This window comes from Hemicordylus capensis, chromosome 3 (genome assembly GCF_027244095.1).
Source record: "Hemicordylus capensis ecotype Gifberg chromosome 3, rHemCap1.1.pri, whole genome shotgun sequence".
In the NCBI taxonomy this organism is placed as follows: domain Eukaryota; kingdom Metazoa; phylum Chordata; class Lepidosauria; order Squamata; family Cordylidae; genus Hemicordylus; species Hemicordylus capensis.
The window spans coordinates 283,061,414-283,079,239 of record NC_069659.1 but is presented as its reverse complement, the minus strand read 5'-3'; the positions used below and the strand labels follow the sequence as shown (position 1 = coordinate 283,079,239).

At 41.8% G+C, this 17,826-nt stretch overlaps 1 protein-coding gene across 3 annotated transcripts in view; it reads left to right on the top strand.

The window, feature by feature from the left end:
- CNNM2 (cyclin and CBS domain divalent metal cation transport mediator 2) overlaps positions 1-17,826 on the top strand; it is a 296,053-nt gene that overhangs the window by 185,811 nt on the left and 92,416 nt on the right. For 2 of the 3 annotated variants that reach the window (XM_053305514.1, XM_053305513.1), the window contains exons 3-6: positions 1,509-1,646; positions 3,732-3,901; positions 8,891-8,984; positions 10,168-10,233. In XM_053305514.1, the coding sequence (XP_053161489.1) occupies positions 1,509-1,646; positions 3,732-3,901; positions 8,891-8,984; positions 10,168-10,233 (468 nt within the window). Of the gene's footprint in view, positions 1-1,508; positions 1,647-2,703; positions 2,757-3,731; positions 3,902-8,890; positions 8,985-10,167; positions 10,234-17,826 lie in introns of those variants that run through there. The other variant, XM_053305516.1, reaches the window with a different exon arrangement.

The window sequence follows — 17,826 nt, the reverse complement described above, 5'->3', positions numbered from 1 at the left end:
GAGTGTGTTGTGAAAAGAGAAATGTTCATAGAAAAATTCATGTGAAATGTCATGGGTGTCCACTAGTTAATATATTGGCCCACATACCACACAATGAAATGTAGGGGTTTGAACACCTGTCTGCGCTGCTGCATGTGTTTAAACACCACTGGCAGTGTTGAGAAACAGGCCAATTCTGCTTCAACTTAAAGTTGCACAGATGCAGTTGTGCAACACAGTGCCTATTATTTCCCATGGGCATCATGTCATGCCACTTTAAGTTAGAGCAGAATTGTGGTGTTTACATATACACAACAGCACCGGCAGGTGCTCAACCACATGTATTTCACTGTGCAGTATATGGATTATAATACTTAAGGCACAGGTTTGATTCCCGCCACCCCATGGGAAAAGTAACTGTATTGGAGCCATTTTGATTTTAAACCATTAGCCTTCTTAATTCATATTCACTTTTATGTTTTTATATAAAAGCATAGGACTTCTACAGCATATTTGGTTGGCCACTAATCATTTCCATGTGACAGCTCTGTGCTACCTAGGCCTTTATTTATTTTATTTTATTTATTTTACATTTTTATATCCCGCTCTTCCTCCAAGGAGCCCAGAACAGTGTACTATACACTTGGGTTTGTCCTCACAACAGCCCTGTGAAGTAGGTTAGGCTGAAAGAGAAGTGACTGGCCCAGAGTCATTCAGCAAGTCTCATGGCTGAATGGGGATTTGAACTCGGGTCTCCCCGGTCCTAGTCCAGCACTCTAGCCACTACACCACACTGGCTCTCCTTTAGCTGCTGTTCTGTAAACCTCCTACACCTTTTGCAATTGTTATAGAGACATTTAGTACAAGACAACAGTCTGCTCTATCCCACTTGCCTCATTAAAATTTGTTCAGCTCAACTCACCTTTCTTCACAACAGCTTTATTCTTGGCACAAAACATGCACTAGGACAATAGGAGTGAGGTGACTCTTGCTGCTCTAGTCTAAAGGTGTCACATTAGGCTCTGTGGGAGATTTTCTCAGCACCTTCACTTTCCCCTGATATTACCACTGTTTGGTTCTCCTGTGGTATAAAGGGATGTTTCCTCAGGGCTACTGCTTCCCTGGCACAGGGGCAAGCTGTCTGCCAACACCAGTACAAGGCAGTCAGATGCCCCCTTGTGATAACACTGAGAGCTCTTTGCCTGAACTTTATGCTCTGCAGCACATTGTAAGGACAGGGTCATAAGTTCATTCACTCTGTAACTAGCACTTTAAAAAAAAAACAACCCTGACATTATTCAAGTAGCAAAAGATAAAGTCCACTTCAATCTTGTAATCAGATGAATGGACCTTCATATAGGAATTTCTTCCTGTACTGCTGACGACAACCCATGATAGTAGTTGTCCATGTAACTTCTAGAATGTGAGAATGCAGTCATGTCTGTATGCTGTTCCTGTTTTTAAAGAACATCTCCCAGTGTTCTACTAGATCCTGATATATAACTATTATTTCACTTCTCCACCTCCAGCTGATAACAAGACTAAAAAGAAAGTAGCCCATCGGGAGAGAAAGCAGGACTTCTCTGCCTTCAAGCAGACAGACAGCGAAATGAAGGTTAAAATCTCACCACAGTTGCTCTTGGCAATGCATCGTTTCCTAGCAACAGGCAAGTGTGGCTTATCACGGTTCGATCACTCCAGGGTCCAACAGCTGGTTTGTTAGCAGAGTCTGGTGAGGTAGTGGGTGGGGCAATGTAGTCCAGCAGGGAGGCTGGGTTACATACAAATGCTACTATTGTATACTTTCCCCCCTTCTTAAATTCTTTCCAGTGTTGGTATAAATTCTCTGAGATATTAGCCAGGAGTGGACCAGTAACTTTATTATTGATCTGGAAGATAATAATGAATTTACATGTGTGGACTCCATCAGACTTCAGGCCAAGCTATATGCTACATATTGTGTAAATTTCCCTTGACTTTTTTATTCCAATAAAAAGCTATTTTTGGGTGTTGCAGTGAAGGAAGGGCTGCTTAACCCTTTCTCTGACAGCCATTTTAAATCTCAAAATCACTCCCTGTCCCCAATTTTACCACGGGGAAAAGCAGCTGGAGGGGCAATTTTGAGAAGAAAAACTGCCAATATAAAAAAGTCAAATGCCTCTTTCTTGCCTCCCTGCTTTTCAATAAATAAGAGAGTCAAGGGAAAGTTGTATAGAACTCCATGCAATATGTAATCTGAACGTAATTTCTAGTAATTTTTTAGAAGTAGCAACTCAGAAAGCAACATAATTAAGGATTCAGCACCAAGTAATTTGTGTAGAAAATTCTGATTTTTCATTTAAAAAATGGGGGGTTTAGCCCTCTTCGTCAGATATCTAGATTATTGTCTGCTTTTGAGGCAGCCTTAGCAGTGAGCCTATAAGTTGGATCTGAATGTCACTCTTATTCTAGAAAACTGTGTTCTGATGGAAATCAGTTAACAGGAGAATATTCTGTATTGGCTGGAGTTGTATATCTGCCATCTTTTAATCTGGAAATTAACTTTTAGTTGAGTCCCATTTGCTAATGCAACTTTAATAAGACAATTTGTCACAGGAGAAAGATGTAGATTTAACAATAAATGCAGGATATTCTTCTTAAACTCATTTCCACAGAGTCCTCTATGTCTTCCATAAAATCTCTAAAAGCATTCTTTGTGATTCTAATGCTTGTATTCTTATGTAGGGAGAGATGATGTCTTGTACTTGAAATATTAATCTCGCTTGGAAATGTTTAAGGTATAATATATGATCCTTTATATTCAGACTGTTTTAAATCTAGAGCAATATGCATATTTAGATGGTCTATAGATCGTTTATAGATGATTGTTGCCTTGTGTGTTAGGCAGTTTAAGTGGCCCACCTTAAGAATATGTCTTAACTTTTGTGCTTGTGGAAGGAAGTGTCAGCTGGTGAGACTGAACATTTTCAGTATGTGTCTTATGTCAGCCATTCTAATCCTATGTATTTGAAAGTGGTATCTCTCTTGTTATTTTCATCTGTGTTGCAGCCCCCATTTTGGGCAGGATGGACTCAGTGGCACGTATTCAGTTTTTGCCTTTTGGCTATGATAGAGTAAACTTATATCAGGCCTTTAGGCCTACATAAATCAAATATTTTTAAAAACCAATTATTGAAAACCTCTAGTCAGCATTTTCAACTCTGAATCAAGCTATTCCTGAAGGTTCCTCCCCACTATTTTTCATAATATCAAACCATTAAAATCTCCTGGATTGTTTTCAGTAGACACCTTGAGATTGATGCTGATTCCTTGATTCTTCAGGCCAATCTTGGAGGGTTGGCAACAGTGTTCCCTGTAACAGGGAATCCCAGATGTTGTTGACAACAACTCCCAACATCCCCAGTCATGGTCATGCATTGCAGAATCTACCTATAAATTGCACAGAGTTGTTTTGGGCAGATGTGACTTTTGGAAGTATTTGATTAATGGTTGTTGTTTTTTAAAGAGCAGCAGTTCTATGTGCTCTCTATTTACAATGTGCAATGACTATGAAAGTGCACTGAATGTTTTAATGAGAAAGTTAACTAACATCCATTGTCTTTTGTCATGTATGAAATGCCTTCAAAACCAGAAAGTAGTTTTTTTTAAGTTATCCCTAAAAGTTTTGTTTCTGCTGTTGTTCAGTGCTAAGTAGCAAACCATGCTGACTCATGAGCTATGAGATGTATGTCAAGTTCTTTTTATATCTTTAGAGGTTGAAGCATTTGGCCCATCCCAGATGTCTGAGAAGATCCTGCTAAGGCTGCTAAAACATCCCAATGTCATTCAAGAGTTGAAATACGATGAGAAGAATAAGAAAGCCCCTGAATACTACCTCTATCACCGAAACAAGCCTGTTGATTACTTCATTCTAATTTTACAGGTCAGGCTTAAACTGTATATAAGCATCTGTCTCTCCTGCATCCCATGTCTGAACATGACTGTATTCAGTATAAAGTACTGCCTAGAAAGTCTGGAATTTTCAATGTGAAGTGTTAACAGTGAGACATTCTAATTAAAATTGTGAAAGTTGTGTATTAAATATAAGCAAGTTCAGAAGTTAAAAAAAAGGCTTTGTGTATAATTTACATTGCTTGGGGAGTGTTGAGAAGCAAAATAAATAATATTTACTAGGGATGAGCTAAAAGGGGAAGCACTATTTGCACTTTGGCAATGGCAAAATCATTTCCCCTGGCATTTTATATTAGAGACTGCACTGAAAGATGATGAAAATTTCCTTTCATACAGAGTGAGAGCAATTTATTATCCAATTGGCTGGGATCACCAGGAAGCATTGCCCTCACACTCAGTCAGCTGGCTTTGTATGCTTACCTTAAATGATGAGACAAAGCTATATCTGTCTGTCTAGTGCTGTTTTGGAATTGTGCTCGCCAAGTGAACCCTTATTGGTTGGGGTCACTCGAAGAAAAAGAGAGAAGATCCATCGAGATGACAAAAATAACACTGAAGCAGGAGAAAAGAGAGGAAATGAACAAGCAGTGATCGGGGTGGAAAAATGTGACCATTAAGGGATATATTCAAGAAATACTCTCCCCATTCCTAACTATCTCTCTTTCTCTCTCTCTCTTTCTCTCTCTCTCTCTCTCTCCAATATACTCATGGGAACCACTGTGTGTCACAAGTAACATAGGATCAGAAAACACATATAAACATATTAGGAGGTGCTCCTATCCAGACAAAGTCATTTTGAGTTGACTACACTTATAGGAAAGTTCAAAAAATTAAGTCTATGCCTTAGGATTTTGTATTAATGTGCTTGTAAAAGGGAAGTAAAGAACAGTGTTTTAAATTTGTAGAATTTCAACTTAAAACATTATTCATTTTATTTAAGTAAATTTGAATAATATGAAATTTGAATCTGAGAAATCTTCTGCTCTTGGGCATGATGTCATTTGTGAATTATTGATTTGATTGATTATTGGTCTGATTATTGAGAAATGAGTAAATGACTGGTGCAACCCTCTTATTTATATTATGTAGCCAAGGCAAAAGGTTCCATGAGTGGTCTGCTGTATATTCAGAACTGAAAGTTAGGATTAGCAACAGACCAATATATGTGAAGCAACAGACTACTATATTCACTGAGGAAATAGCACCACCTACTGACCTTCTAATGTATTTATATACTCTGTCCATTTGTACTGTACAGACATTTTTGTGCCTGAAGGAAAACGTCAAAATAGTACTGTGCTTCCACCACATTTTAAAGATGCAGACTGAAAGCAGGAAAGTTGTGTGTCAAGAATCTGCTTGAAGTGATTATTTAACGTAATTTCATAGTAAGGCTGGCCTCAATTCCTTGCCTCTGTTTTGTACAAAAGTGGTCATCTCCTAGTTCTGCTTACTTTGTGACTTCTAACAAGACTGTAAATATAAGTAGTCTGGAGACTCCAGACAAGAAATCACACAAAAAGAAAAGTTCATTTGATTAACATGTGTTGACTAGCAGACATTTGTGTTGATTAGCAATCCGCATTCTGTCAGCAGCAGTCAACATTCTGTCAATCAAACGATGGTCACATAGCTTTTATCTAATCTGTACAATATGTAGAATTTTTGGCATGATGGAATGAGGAAACTTACTTTTTGGATTTTACTTTCTACAGTTTCATCTTCACACAGTGACTCAAGCTAGACATTGCACCAAACCATAGTTAGGATATTGGCAGACCATTTCAAATAATAGTTTCTGATTCTGGGTGTACAAACCATGATGTGTGCAAACAATATAGTTTGGTGTGATGTCTGAATTGAGCCACTATTGTAGAAGACTGAGAATCAAAGCATGCAAGCAACTCTAAACCATGGCTTGCCTGTGTTTTTGAAAGCTCAGTTCATGATTTAGCATGATGTCTGAATCAAGCCAGCATCTGGACCATAATCCTAACTAATTGTAAAAGATGTCTTCTGTTGAAATAGTAATAATGGCAGCATCTAATCATAGTGTTTGTGTTACTCTTGGGCTTGAAGCAAGAATGTTCTGTTGTTAACCTATTACTACTAATATGACTGGTCTGTTCACCTACTGACTTACACATGGGCGGTCCCAATTCACCCTTTGTTCCTCTCTCCATTCAGGCCAGTTGTGACTTTTTCAGATTTTATTAGCACTTACTCAAAATTCCCAGGATAGTGCTCCAAAAAATGATACTGTGTTTCTACCCACAGAATTGGTCTTCCTCCCATTTTCTAAAAGTCTTAGCTATATTGAGTTAAGAAGTCTGTCATAAGCATAAGAAGTCTGTCACAATAAGCAATGTAATCTTAACTAGCCACTGGATTACCAAGATTGTTAGAGCAATAGAAGAACATTAATCCCTGCTAACTGAGCAAAGAGGCACCTTTTAAAAGTAGTGACCCTCTTATATTTAGAAGGGGAAGAGCAATTATCCCTTTCCAAACCCAGCACAAAATTTTTCCAATGACTGTTGCTGGTGTTTACCCTGTATTTTTTTTAGATTGTGTGCCATTTTGGAATAGGGAACAGTTTTATTTATTTTTGTATGTAAAACACTATAAGAACTTTCTGTTGTTGAAATGCAGTATATAAATGTATGGATAGCTACTTGAATTGACTTTACTTCATGGGAGAGAGTGATTTCTGTAGCGTCTTAAGTAAATTTTGTGGAAGACCATGTGTGTCTCAGCTTAAGATTTCTAGAAGTAAAGACGCAAAAGTTCAAGTCAGGAATGCAGAATTACTGTAGTTTCTTTCAGACACTTTGTTTACAACAAACACATTGTTATTTTAGTTTTTTTTAATGTGAATTCTATTTTGTACTTATCAAATATTATTGGGTAATGGGAAGGGCATGTAATGTGCTTTTCCCAATAAAGACTGCAGCTGCTATTTGCCCTAGTAGGATGAATACAAACTGATCTCTACACTGATTCCTACTGTGTTCCCCAAAAGGTGGAACATGGTGGGTGGTAAAGCCTTTTTAGAGGTGCATTTGCAGAACTGTACACAACAGCCTGCCTCCGTTGGGGGTGCTTTACAACAGCTGAGGTTTAGCAGTAACATGCTGAACCAGCAGCATGAGATTCCTGTGTGGATTTGCCCTTTGTTGCTGATATAAGCAGCAATGTTTATTTCCTGAGAATAAATTACAGGTTGAGTATCCCTTATCTGGACATCCAAAATCCGGAATGCTCCAAAATCTGGACACCATGCCGTAACAAAAACAAAAAACAAAACGCCTCAGCTCACTTGCTCACAGATTCCCAATTTGGCTGCTTTTAAACATGCAGTCAAAAAATTCTTATTTCAGAAGGCTGTTAGTGACAGGGGTTTTGTCTGTAATTCTCTCTAGTTGCGGCTCTGTTTTTATTGTGAAGCTTTTAAATGTTTTTGATGTTCTTGCTTTGGCGCTAGAGGGAAAAGGGATAGCCCCCTCCTCCACTCCCTGCTCAGTTTGGCGCCTGCTCTGTTGGCGTCTGTTTTGGTGCTCTGTTGGTGCCTGCTCTGTTTAGTAAAGGTACGGTACAGGGTAATGTCAAAATGTCAAAAAGGCCTGTAATCATAAATTCAATGCTTATTTGTTTTTATACTTTAAATAAAACCTAAAAAAAATAAAATACAGTTGCAGACAAGAGTTTCTCTCAGCCCCATCTTGAAGATGTCAGGGAAGGAACTTGGAACCTTCTGCATGCAAGCATGCAGGTGCTCTGCATCTAATGCTAACTGCGGGTGCTTTTAATGTGTGTGCGCTCTCTCTCTCTCTCTCTCTCTCTCACACACACACACACACACACACACACACACACACACACACACACCCCTCATGTTGACATAGAGGGTTATGCCAAAGTAACTAGGTTGCTCCCTTACTATCTGTGAGTGGTGCTTGCTTCTTTCTCATCCCTTGAATCTTCCTGAGAAAAAGAGAAGAAATAATCTCTGGCAAGGGTTGCACTATTCCTTTCAAAAGGCCATATTGTAATCTTGTATGAATACATGTATGGCAATATTATGAACATGCATTGGGGGTGGGGGGAATAAACCAAGAAGAAAATAGGCATATGTAACACTACTGCATACTCATGGGGACTTGGGATTAATGTGTGTTATATCAACACACATTTTGTTGTGTGATGCTATGCTGGAACAAAAGGTTATAGCTTAGCTGGTCCAAGTTTTTAAAAAATATATATATCATGGAAACTCTGGCTACACTTATGCTACAGATTATATGTGTTATACATTCATCAGATTAGTGCGTAGTAAGACAGCAGCAGCAACAAGGCCATAGTGTTGAGTTGATGGATTATCTGCAGTTTGGGAAGAATGATAATCTCTAGTTCTTATCATCTCAGGTCTTCCTCACCCCTTACCTGGAAGGATGTAATACATGGTCAAAATCCTAAAGATGTGAGAATGGGAGCCCTTAGAAATTAAAAAAACAGATTGTACCGATAAATTCCATCTAACCAGTTGTCTTTTTGAAAGGGTTTTCTATATACACTCATTTGACAACCTTTTTCTCTGCCTTGAAATCAGAAAGGCATAGGAAGATGGTTACTGAGAAGAAAAGAACCAGTTGGTGCTTTGTTGAATATCACCAGAAGCAACACATACAAAGCATTACAAAGTAGGACTCTGCACAGGTCTCTAAAAGAATTCCATTCACACAGGAAGTAATTTTTGTCAACTCTGCAAAAGTCTGCAGAATTCTTTCTACCCAGTGATTTCTGCATGACTGTGGAACTGCAGGAAATGAAATACTGCATGTGTACCAGTTCTATCAGGGGGGAAAAACAGAAATAACTTCCATTGATGAAAGAATATTAACTCAAATCTGGAATTTCTAACACACTAAGATCACTGATTATTATTTTTTTCCCTCCACAGGGGAAAGTAGAAGTGGAGGCTGGGAAAGAGGGAATGAAGTTTGAAGCTGGTGCTTTCTCCTACTATGGAGTGATGGCTCTCACAGCATCCCCAGGTAAGTCTTGTGTCTGAAATTCCTTTGGAAACTAACATCCCCTATTCCTGGGATGTGAGAAGGCTTGGGAAACTACTTCACAGTTTGGTGAAATCTCGTATAAGCAGTGCATGATAGCACCCCATCCCAAATAGCCTGAAATGGAGATAACCTTAAACCAACCAGAAGTATTTAGTTGTAAAAGTGGAATCTCATTGAATGTTTATTGGCAAGAATATACTTTGGAATCTAGATATTTTAGCTTAAAATTTCTTGGTAGCTTTTATTTTGTACTAAAAAAAAACCCTGTTTAACCGAAAGAGAAGTAAATTTTATGTAGTAAATTAGAGGTTTAATTTGGATAATTTGCTAGAATGACTCCAAAGAGATGTTGTCTTCTTTTGTAGTTTGGGAGGAGATTAAGAATAAATAAATGCCTAGTTCCTACATACTGCCTGTTCAGATACTTTGTGGAACTGCAGTTCAGTCTTGGTTCCATGTGACTTCTAAACTGGGAAGTGAATGCTCCCCTCCACAGCCCATGTGAGCCTCAGAAGAATTCTGTTCTAAACAGAGTGCTTGGAATAAGCCAAGATATGAACCCAAGGTTTGAAGTGATTTCAGATCTTGGCTTATCACAAGCATTTTGGTTAGAATAAACCAAGTTTGGTTGGTTTTGCTGTCATGACCAATCATGGTTTGTTCTAACCACAGTAGGAAGTGGAATACTTCTGATTCATGGATGAGTTTTTGGAAATATCACTGCTTTCAAATGGCCTATCATAATATTTTTTGTTTTCTACTCTTATTTCTGATGATGATAATAATAATAATAATAATAATAATAATAATAATTCGATTTCTATGCCGCCCTTCCAAAAATGGTTTAATAAGTGCTGGAGGGCTAACTTCAAGAGGACTAGCTAAATGTTATTTCCCATTTCAAAGACTGTTTCAGTGACTATTACAGTTAGTAAGTCAGGAGCATGTATAGTCTGCCGACTTCTAATTTTTAAAATATTATTTTTAGTAATTTTCTGATCATCCCTTCATTATTGTTTTATGCATCTTTACTTTCTTCTGATTTGAATTGTTTTCCCCCCACCTCCATTGTGTGGAAACTGACCATCTGCTCTGTCAGTTGTAGATATCGGCATCCTCTCTGATCCTGATCTCATCACCTTTTTTTCTCTCCCTCTTCTAGTTCCCTTATCCCTGTCTCGTACTTTTGTTGTCAGCAGAACTGAATTATTAGCAGCAGGTTCTCCAGGTAAACATGCATGCTTTTTGTTCACCCTTCTTTTAACTGTACTTGCCCCACATCTAAACTGCAACAGTTCGTTTTTACCTAATGTCCTTCTTTAATGGGAAAATGCAGGACAGTATAGGTAGCCTGGGCTTACGTTTGTGATTAGTTCATAGCAAAACCACCTTGAAACAAACTTATAAACTTTTTCAAAATATGTTTGCTCATGGAAAGTTATTTCTTAACTTTCCAGCGTTGGTTTTCTTTTTAGAAACAAAGGTATGTTTTAATTTCTAATCATGTACAGTTGCAGCGGGGAAATGCTTGACTAACAAACAGAAGGTTGCCGGTTCGAATCCCCGCTGGTACTATATCAGGCAGCAGCGATATAGGAAGATGCTGAAAGGCATCATCTCATACTGCACAGGAGAAGGCAATAGTAAACCCCTTCTGTATTCTACCAAAAGAAAACCACAGGGCTCTGTGGGTACCAGGAGTTGAAATCGACTTGACGGCACACTTTACCGTATGTTTTAATTTCCAATCATGTACAGTTATAGAGAATGTTCTTTTCAGTAAGTTCTGTGCATTCCCACATATGGGCATGTGATGACACCAGTAAGAATTTTTAGAAAGCTCCATAAGACTGGGACAACAGGTCCCTCTCACTTACCCATGCACAGTAGAGTTTACTGCATTGGGTGAGTGGGCAGAGTTGGTGACCCTGCTCAGTTTATTCCTAATCGCACATAAAGTAGCAATGAGAAGGAGCCTCTAGAGGGCTCTTAGCTCTTAGCTCCTAGTGAAATGGCTTCCTTTTATAAGTCCTCTTGCCCTCATCACAAACATGGCACTCTTCAAAATGTGTATGTACCAGTAAATTCCACAAAGCAGACAGTCCTGATAAAAGTCATATTGCCAACACTTGCAAATGCTGTCAAAAACTTACTTCAAAGCCAGAGTACTTAGAACTCAAAATCTCACATCCATTACAGGAATCATAGTGAAAAGTTTGAACTTGTGGGGCCTTAAAGAAAAAAGCTTGAGGGGGAACATGATAGCAATTGTTCAATAACTTTAAAAGCTGCCATGAAGAAGAAACAGTGGAAATGTAACCAGTTGGGTGTGCATGGGGGCTATTCTCATGTTGTGTTAAAAATGCAGGATAGCTTTGAGCCAATAATCATTATTGATTATGCATTGAGATTGTGAAAGGGGCTCACCTTAAATGAATTCATTGAGATTGAATTAAATGAATGCATTGAGATTGTGAAAGGGGCTCACCTTAAATGAAAGGCCGTCTTCTGTAAGAAAGCCGTGGCCTTATGGCAACAGCATTTCAAAATGCTGCTTTCCCCTCCATCCTCATGCCTTAGAATACACTAGTACAGGAAGCGATGTCATAATATTGTGTCCTTTTCTTGGCATTGAATACTGGGGGGGGGGAGGGATGGTTGTGACCTATAGCTACAGGGAGTGGCCATCCCACCCCACCAGTAATGCACCAGGAAAATGGTGCAACATAATAGAGGAAAAGGCAGCTATTTTAATTGCTGCTACTGCAACTGCCATCTGAGGAACCACCTTCTTTGTGGACTCCCAGAGCTTCTGTAAAAGTAAGCCCCCTTGATCCTCCAATAGGTTTGATTCAATGCCAATATGATGTGGCATTGCATTGAATCTAATTGTCAATATTGAAGGAATTTTTCTCCAGAATCATTTCTGAAGAAAAATGCTGCAAAGGGCTTGCATAACCTCAGAACCAATTATCAGTTCCATGTGATGTGCAACCCTCATAACCAGGGCTACTAGGAGAAGAAATTATGAGTTCATGTTACTGCAGAGAAGAATGAAATTGGATAACGCTTGTGAATTAAAATGTCCATTACTCAGTGTACTTAGAAACAGTGAAGTTGTGGCATCTTTAGTATTTAAGGTGAGATTGAATAAACTCCTGTCAGAGATGACAATTAAGCTGCATGAAGTCCTTTAATTGAAGAGAATTCCAAATTGTACAGATTTGTCCCTTGAGTCAATTTGTAGTTATTTATTCTCTGAAGGAATTTCCCCTTATTGACAACTTTATCTTTGCAAGTAATCTAGTAATGAACAGGATGGAGATGTTGTGTGTGGGAGAATGTGTGTGTGTTTTCAAATATACTTTTCACCAACTCACACTTAATTATCACCTTGTTTACTACCAAGAGATCTGGATTGTGATCCATTGAGCTCTATTAGTGATGGGTTCTGCGCCTGTGTGGAACTCTCTCGTTGTGGAGTACCATAGCTACATGTGACGTTTCCGCCCCACCCCACGTGACTACATGGCTGATATGATATTTAAGGCAGGAGGAATGCCACTCCCACAGTTCCTTTTCAACCACCGTAGCAATTGGTTCTTCAATTGTTGTGCCACCTCGACTTGGTTTCTCTCAGTGCACGAGTTCTTTTTTTTAAAAAAGGATTGGTTTCCCCAGCTAATGAACTTTGGACCATTTATGACTACGAATATGGATAACCCTAGGAAAATGAGGGGAAAGACAGAAATGACAACCTTGAAACGTTGCTCCAAGTGTAAGGTGAAATTTCTATCATGATTTATGTCTGATTTGCCTTGGAGAAGGACATAACACCTTAACATGCAAAATCTGCATGTTGTTCTCAAAGCAGAAGCCCTGCAGCATTGGGAGAGACCACCTGCTTCCTAGACAGCCCCCAGGGTGAGAGACTGGTGTGGGCTGTCTGCTTGTTGCTATTGCTGCTGCTGTGTTGAACATCTGCCTGCAGGAGTGGGGGGAGAAGGCGAATCCACCTGCCAGCCTCCTGCCTGACCTGCAGAACTGTGGCCTTTGGCAGTGGCTGCTTCGCAGAATCAGGGCCAGGACTGAGTCAGCAGTTCTTGCTACTAGCTGACCAGAGGGGCTCTCTCTGGCCCTATATAGGAACGCTGCCTGTGGCGGTGGGCCCGCCACCAAAAGGGTGACACCAAAGAGGGTTGCCCCTTTGGGGGAGCCACTTCGGGGGACAGCAAGGGCGAGGGCCAGGCCTCTTGGCCCAGGTATATTTTATGTGGTGGGCATTTAATAATGGGGCTTCTGTTTTAATTAGTCCTGACTGAGGATATTTTAGAATGTGTCTATGACCAACACCTTGTATTTTGCCCAGAAACATATCGGCAGCCAGTGTAAATCCTTCAATATGGGAGTAATATGGTCTCTCCTAGATGACCCAGAGACCAACCTGGCTGCCTCATTCTGGACCAACTGTAGTTTTCGGACTACGTACAAGGGCAGCCCCACATAGAGTGCATTGCAGTAATCCAGTCTGGAGGTTTCCAGCAGATGTACCACTGTTTTGAGGTCATCTGTCTCAAGAAACAGATGCAGCTGGCGTATCAGCCGAAGCTGATAGAAGGCACTTCTGGTCACTGTCTCAACCTGGGACTCCAGGGAGAGACTTGGATCCAGAAGCACCCCCAGACTGCGTACCTGTTCCTTCTGGGAAAGTGTGACCCCATCCAGAACAGGCAGATTAAAATCGTCTCTCGAGTTCTGACCCGGCACAATGAGTACCTCCGTCTTATCTGGATTCAGTCTGCTTGTTATCCCTCATCCAGCCCATTACCGCCTCCAGGCAGGCATTTAGGGAAGTTATGCCCTCTCCTGATGATGCTGACATGGAGAAATAGATTTGGGTGTCATCAGCATATTGATAGCACCCTGCACCATATCTCCTGATGATCTCTCTCAGCAGTTTCATGTAGATGTTAAACAACATCGGAGACAATACGGAGCCCTGAAGGGACACCATACAAAAGTTCAGATTCTGAAGAACAACAGTCTCCAAAGGACACCATCTGGAACCTGCCCGAGAGGTAGGAGCGGAACCACTGCAGAGCAGTGTCTCCCACCCCCAACCCCCTCAGATGCTCCAGAAGGATACTATGGTCGATAGTATCGAAAGCCACCGAGAGGTCCAGAAGGACCAACAGAGTCACACTTCCTTCCTCTGTCAATTCCCAGTTGGAGATTATCCATCAGGCCGACCAAGTCAGTCTCCACCCCATAGCCAGCCCGGAAGCCAGTTTGAAATGGGTCTAGATAATCAGTTTCTTCCAAGATTGTCTGGAGCTGGGAGACCACCACCCTCTCAATTACCTTGCCCAGCCATGGAAGATTGGAGAAACCTCTAGTTACTCAGCTGTGCAGGATCCAAAGTAGGCTTCTTTAGAAGTGGTCTAATAATTGCCTCCTTAAGACTAGGAGGCATCCTACCTTCCCTCAGAGATACATTTATGATCTCTACCAGGCCTTCTACAATAACCCCACTGCCAGATAGTATAAGCCATGTCGGGCAAGGGTCAAGAAGACAGACGGTGGGCCGCACCGTTCCAATCAGTTTGTCCACATCCTCAGGAGTCACAAACTGGAACTGATCCAACCTAACCACATAAGAGGATTTGCTGGACACTTCCACATCAGACACTCAAGTAATTGTGGAGATGGAATCTAACTCGGCCTGAATACGAGAGATTTTGTCCACAAAGAATTCATTAAACACATCACAGCGGGTAATCGATGGTTCCAATTTCTGATTCAAGGGAGGAGGGGCACATACTAGCCCTCTCACAACCCTGGACAACTCCGCCAGACGTGAACTTGCAGATGCAAAACAGGCACAAAAGAATTACTTCTTTGCTGCACGTATCGCCTGAGCATACGCCTTAAAATGAGCTCTATGTTGCAATGTGTCGGATTCAAGCCAAGTCTTTCTCCACCTGTGCTCCAGTTGTCTACCTCACTGCTTCAGCCCCCGTAGTTTGTCCGTATATCAAGGGGCCAGTTTTGAAGCGGGTCGGAGAGGACGCTTAGGAGCGATCATGTCTACCGCCCCGGTGAGTTTGCTGTTCCAATTCTCCACCAGGGCATCAACAGGATCTCCAGCACAGCCAACACTAAATCCCTCCAAGGCTTCTTGAAATCCTATAGGATCCAATAACCTTCTCGGGCGGACCATCCTAATAGGTCCCTCACCCCTGTGAAGGTGGGGTGTGACTGTGAGTCCAACCTTAACCAGATGGTGGTCCGTCCATGACAATGGGGAAATCACAGGATTCCTCACCCACGAAACACCACCCTGATCAGAGTGAAAGACCAAATCAAGCGTGAGACCTGCAATGTGTGTTGGTCCCGAAACCACTTGAGATAGGCCCATAGTCGTCATGGCCACCATGAACTCTTGAGCCGCCCCGGACAGATTGGTCCCGAAATGACCATTGAAGTCGCCCAGCACCATAAGCCTGGGAGACTCCAACACCAAGCCCGACACCAAGTCCGTCAGCTCATTTAGGGACTCTGTTGAACAGCGGGGCGATCGGTACACCAACAGAAGCCCCAGTCTATCCCTGGTCCCCAAACTTAAGTACACTCATTCGATATGGTCAGACACTCTAACAGGGATCCTGGTAAGGGAGATATTATTCTTATAGACCACAGCCACTCCACCTCCCCACCCACGGTCCCTCACCTGCTCCTCAACAGAGTACCCTGGAGGGAGAAGCTGGGACCACACTGGGCCCCCAGCCTCCCCCAACCAGGTCTCTTTAATACATACCAGGTCAGCACCTTCATCCAGAATCAAATCATGGATGGTTTCTGATTTGTTCTGGACCGACCAGGCATTACAGAGGAGCAAGGTGAGGTTCCAAGGGTGGTCGGCACTGCTCCCTAAGGTCAAAGAGATGGCAGGACAACCGGAAGGCGAAACAGCTATTAGATTTCTATGTCCCCTTCCCCTGTAACGACCCATTGACCTGCCAACGTTACTTCTTCTGTTTCCCACCACCACCGGGATGGCTGCCCCACAGTCAGTGGACACGCCCCCTGTCTCCGCATCTCCAGGCAAGCCCAGACACATTCTAAAATATCCTCAGTCAGGACTAATTAAAACAGAAGCCCAATTATTAAATGCCCACCACATAAAATATACCTGGGCCAAGAGGCCTGGCCCTCGCCCTTGCTGTCCCCCGAAGTGGCTCCCCCAAAGAGGCAACCCTCTTTGCAAAACAGCTAGTAAATTTCTATGTCCCCTTCCCCATAACGACCCATTGACCTGCCAACATTACTTCTTCTGTTCCCCACCCCACTGGAATGGCTGCCCCACAGTCAGTGGACACGCCCCCTGTCTCCCCTTCTCCAGGTAAGCCCAGACACATTCTAAAAGATCCTCACTCAGGACTAGTTAAAAGATAAGCCCTTTTATTAAATGCCTCCCACATACAAATACCTTGGCCAAGAGGCCTGGCCCTCTCCCTCACTGGCGGGCCCGCTGCCACAGGCAGCGTTCCTATATAGGGCCATAGAGAACCCCTCTGGTCAGCTGAAAGGCAGGAACTGCTGACTCACTCCTGGCCCCGATCCTGCAAAGCAGCCACTGCCAAAGGCCACAGTTCTACAGGTCAAGCAGGGGAATGGCAGGTGGACTCGCCTTCTCCCTCTCCTGCAGGCAGATGTTTAATGCAGCAGACAGCCCACACCATTCTCTCACCCTGGGGGGCTGTCTAGGAAGCAGGTGGTCTCTCCCAAGGCTGCAGGGCTTCTTGGGGAGAAGAATGAGGGAGGTTCGGCTGTCATGCACACGGGACAGGGCCTTCTCAATTGTTGCCCTCAGACTCTGGAATGCTCTCTCGGTGGCCACCTGCTCCTCAGTCTCCATCACTGTTTTTAGAAAGTGTGTGAAATCTTGGCTTTTTGCCCAGGCTTTTATATGATTCTTCCTATTGCTGTTGCTTTGTATCTTGTATGGTTATATTGTGCTTGTCTTTTAATCTTTTAATCAGATATGTATTTTTATATTCTAGCTGATAACTGTGTAACATTTGTAGTCTTGTTTTAACGTTTGTTGAGATTGTTTTAATGAAAGATGGTATAGAAATTTGACAATAAATAAAAATAAAGTTGTGCAAATGCAGTTGAACAACAAAACACCAATTTTTCCAATGGAGTCCTGCTGTACACTTTTGTTTGGACAACATTTTGCCAGAGCAGAGCTGCCCTGGGGTATTTATACGAACACAACAGCACACTACTGCAACTCACATTTCATTGTGCAGTATGTGAGCAAGACAAACAAACACTGTCTAAGGGCCTGAACAAATAGTAAGGTCTTTACTTGTGGCTTAAAGGAAGGCCAGGGAATAGACATCTACCAAGAGGGCATTCCAAACCCTGGGGGCAATAACTAAGAAGGCTACTGTTTTATGCACACTGAACAGGGCCTCTCTGCACACGGTGCAGAGCTCCCTCCCATTGTCACTGGCTGTATCACTTGTACTTCATTAGGCGGTCTGTGTGTTCCTCAGAGGCAATCACAATTACTGAGACAATTCATCTTGCATTGGGCATTATGGAGGGAAAAGTGAAACAGGACTCGGGCTAAATTGAACGTTTGCCATTTTGTATTTTGGTGTGAAAGATGTCCTTTCAGGGGTGGTATTGAAATATTTTCTGGAACACCCTGCACCAGCTCACGTTTTTTGCTGCTTATTGATGATATTACAATGCACAGTCATTTCACAATGATGCCTTGAAGTTATTTTAAGGCAGGTGTGGGAAGAAG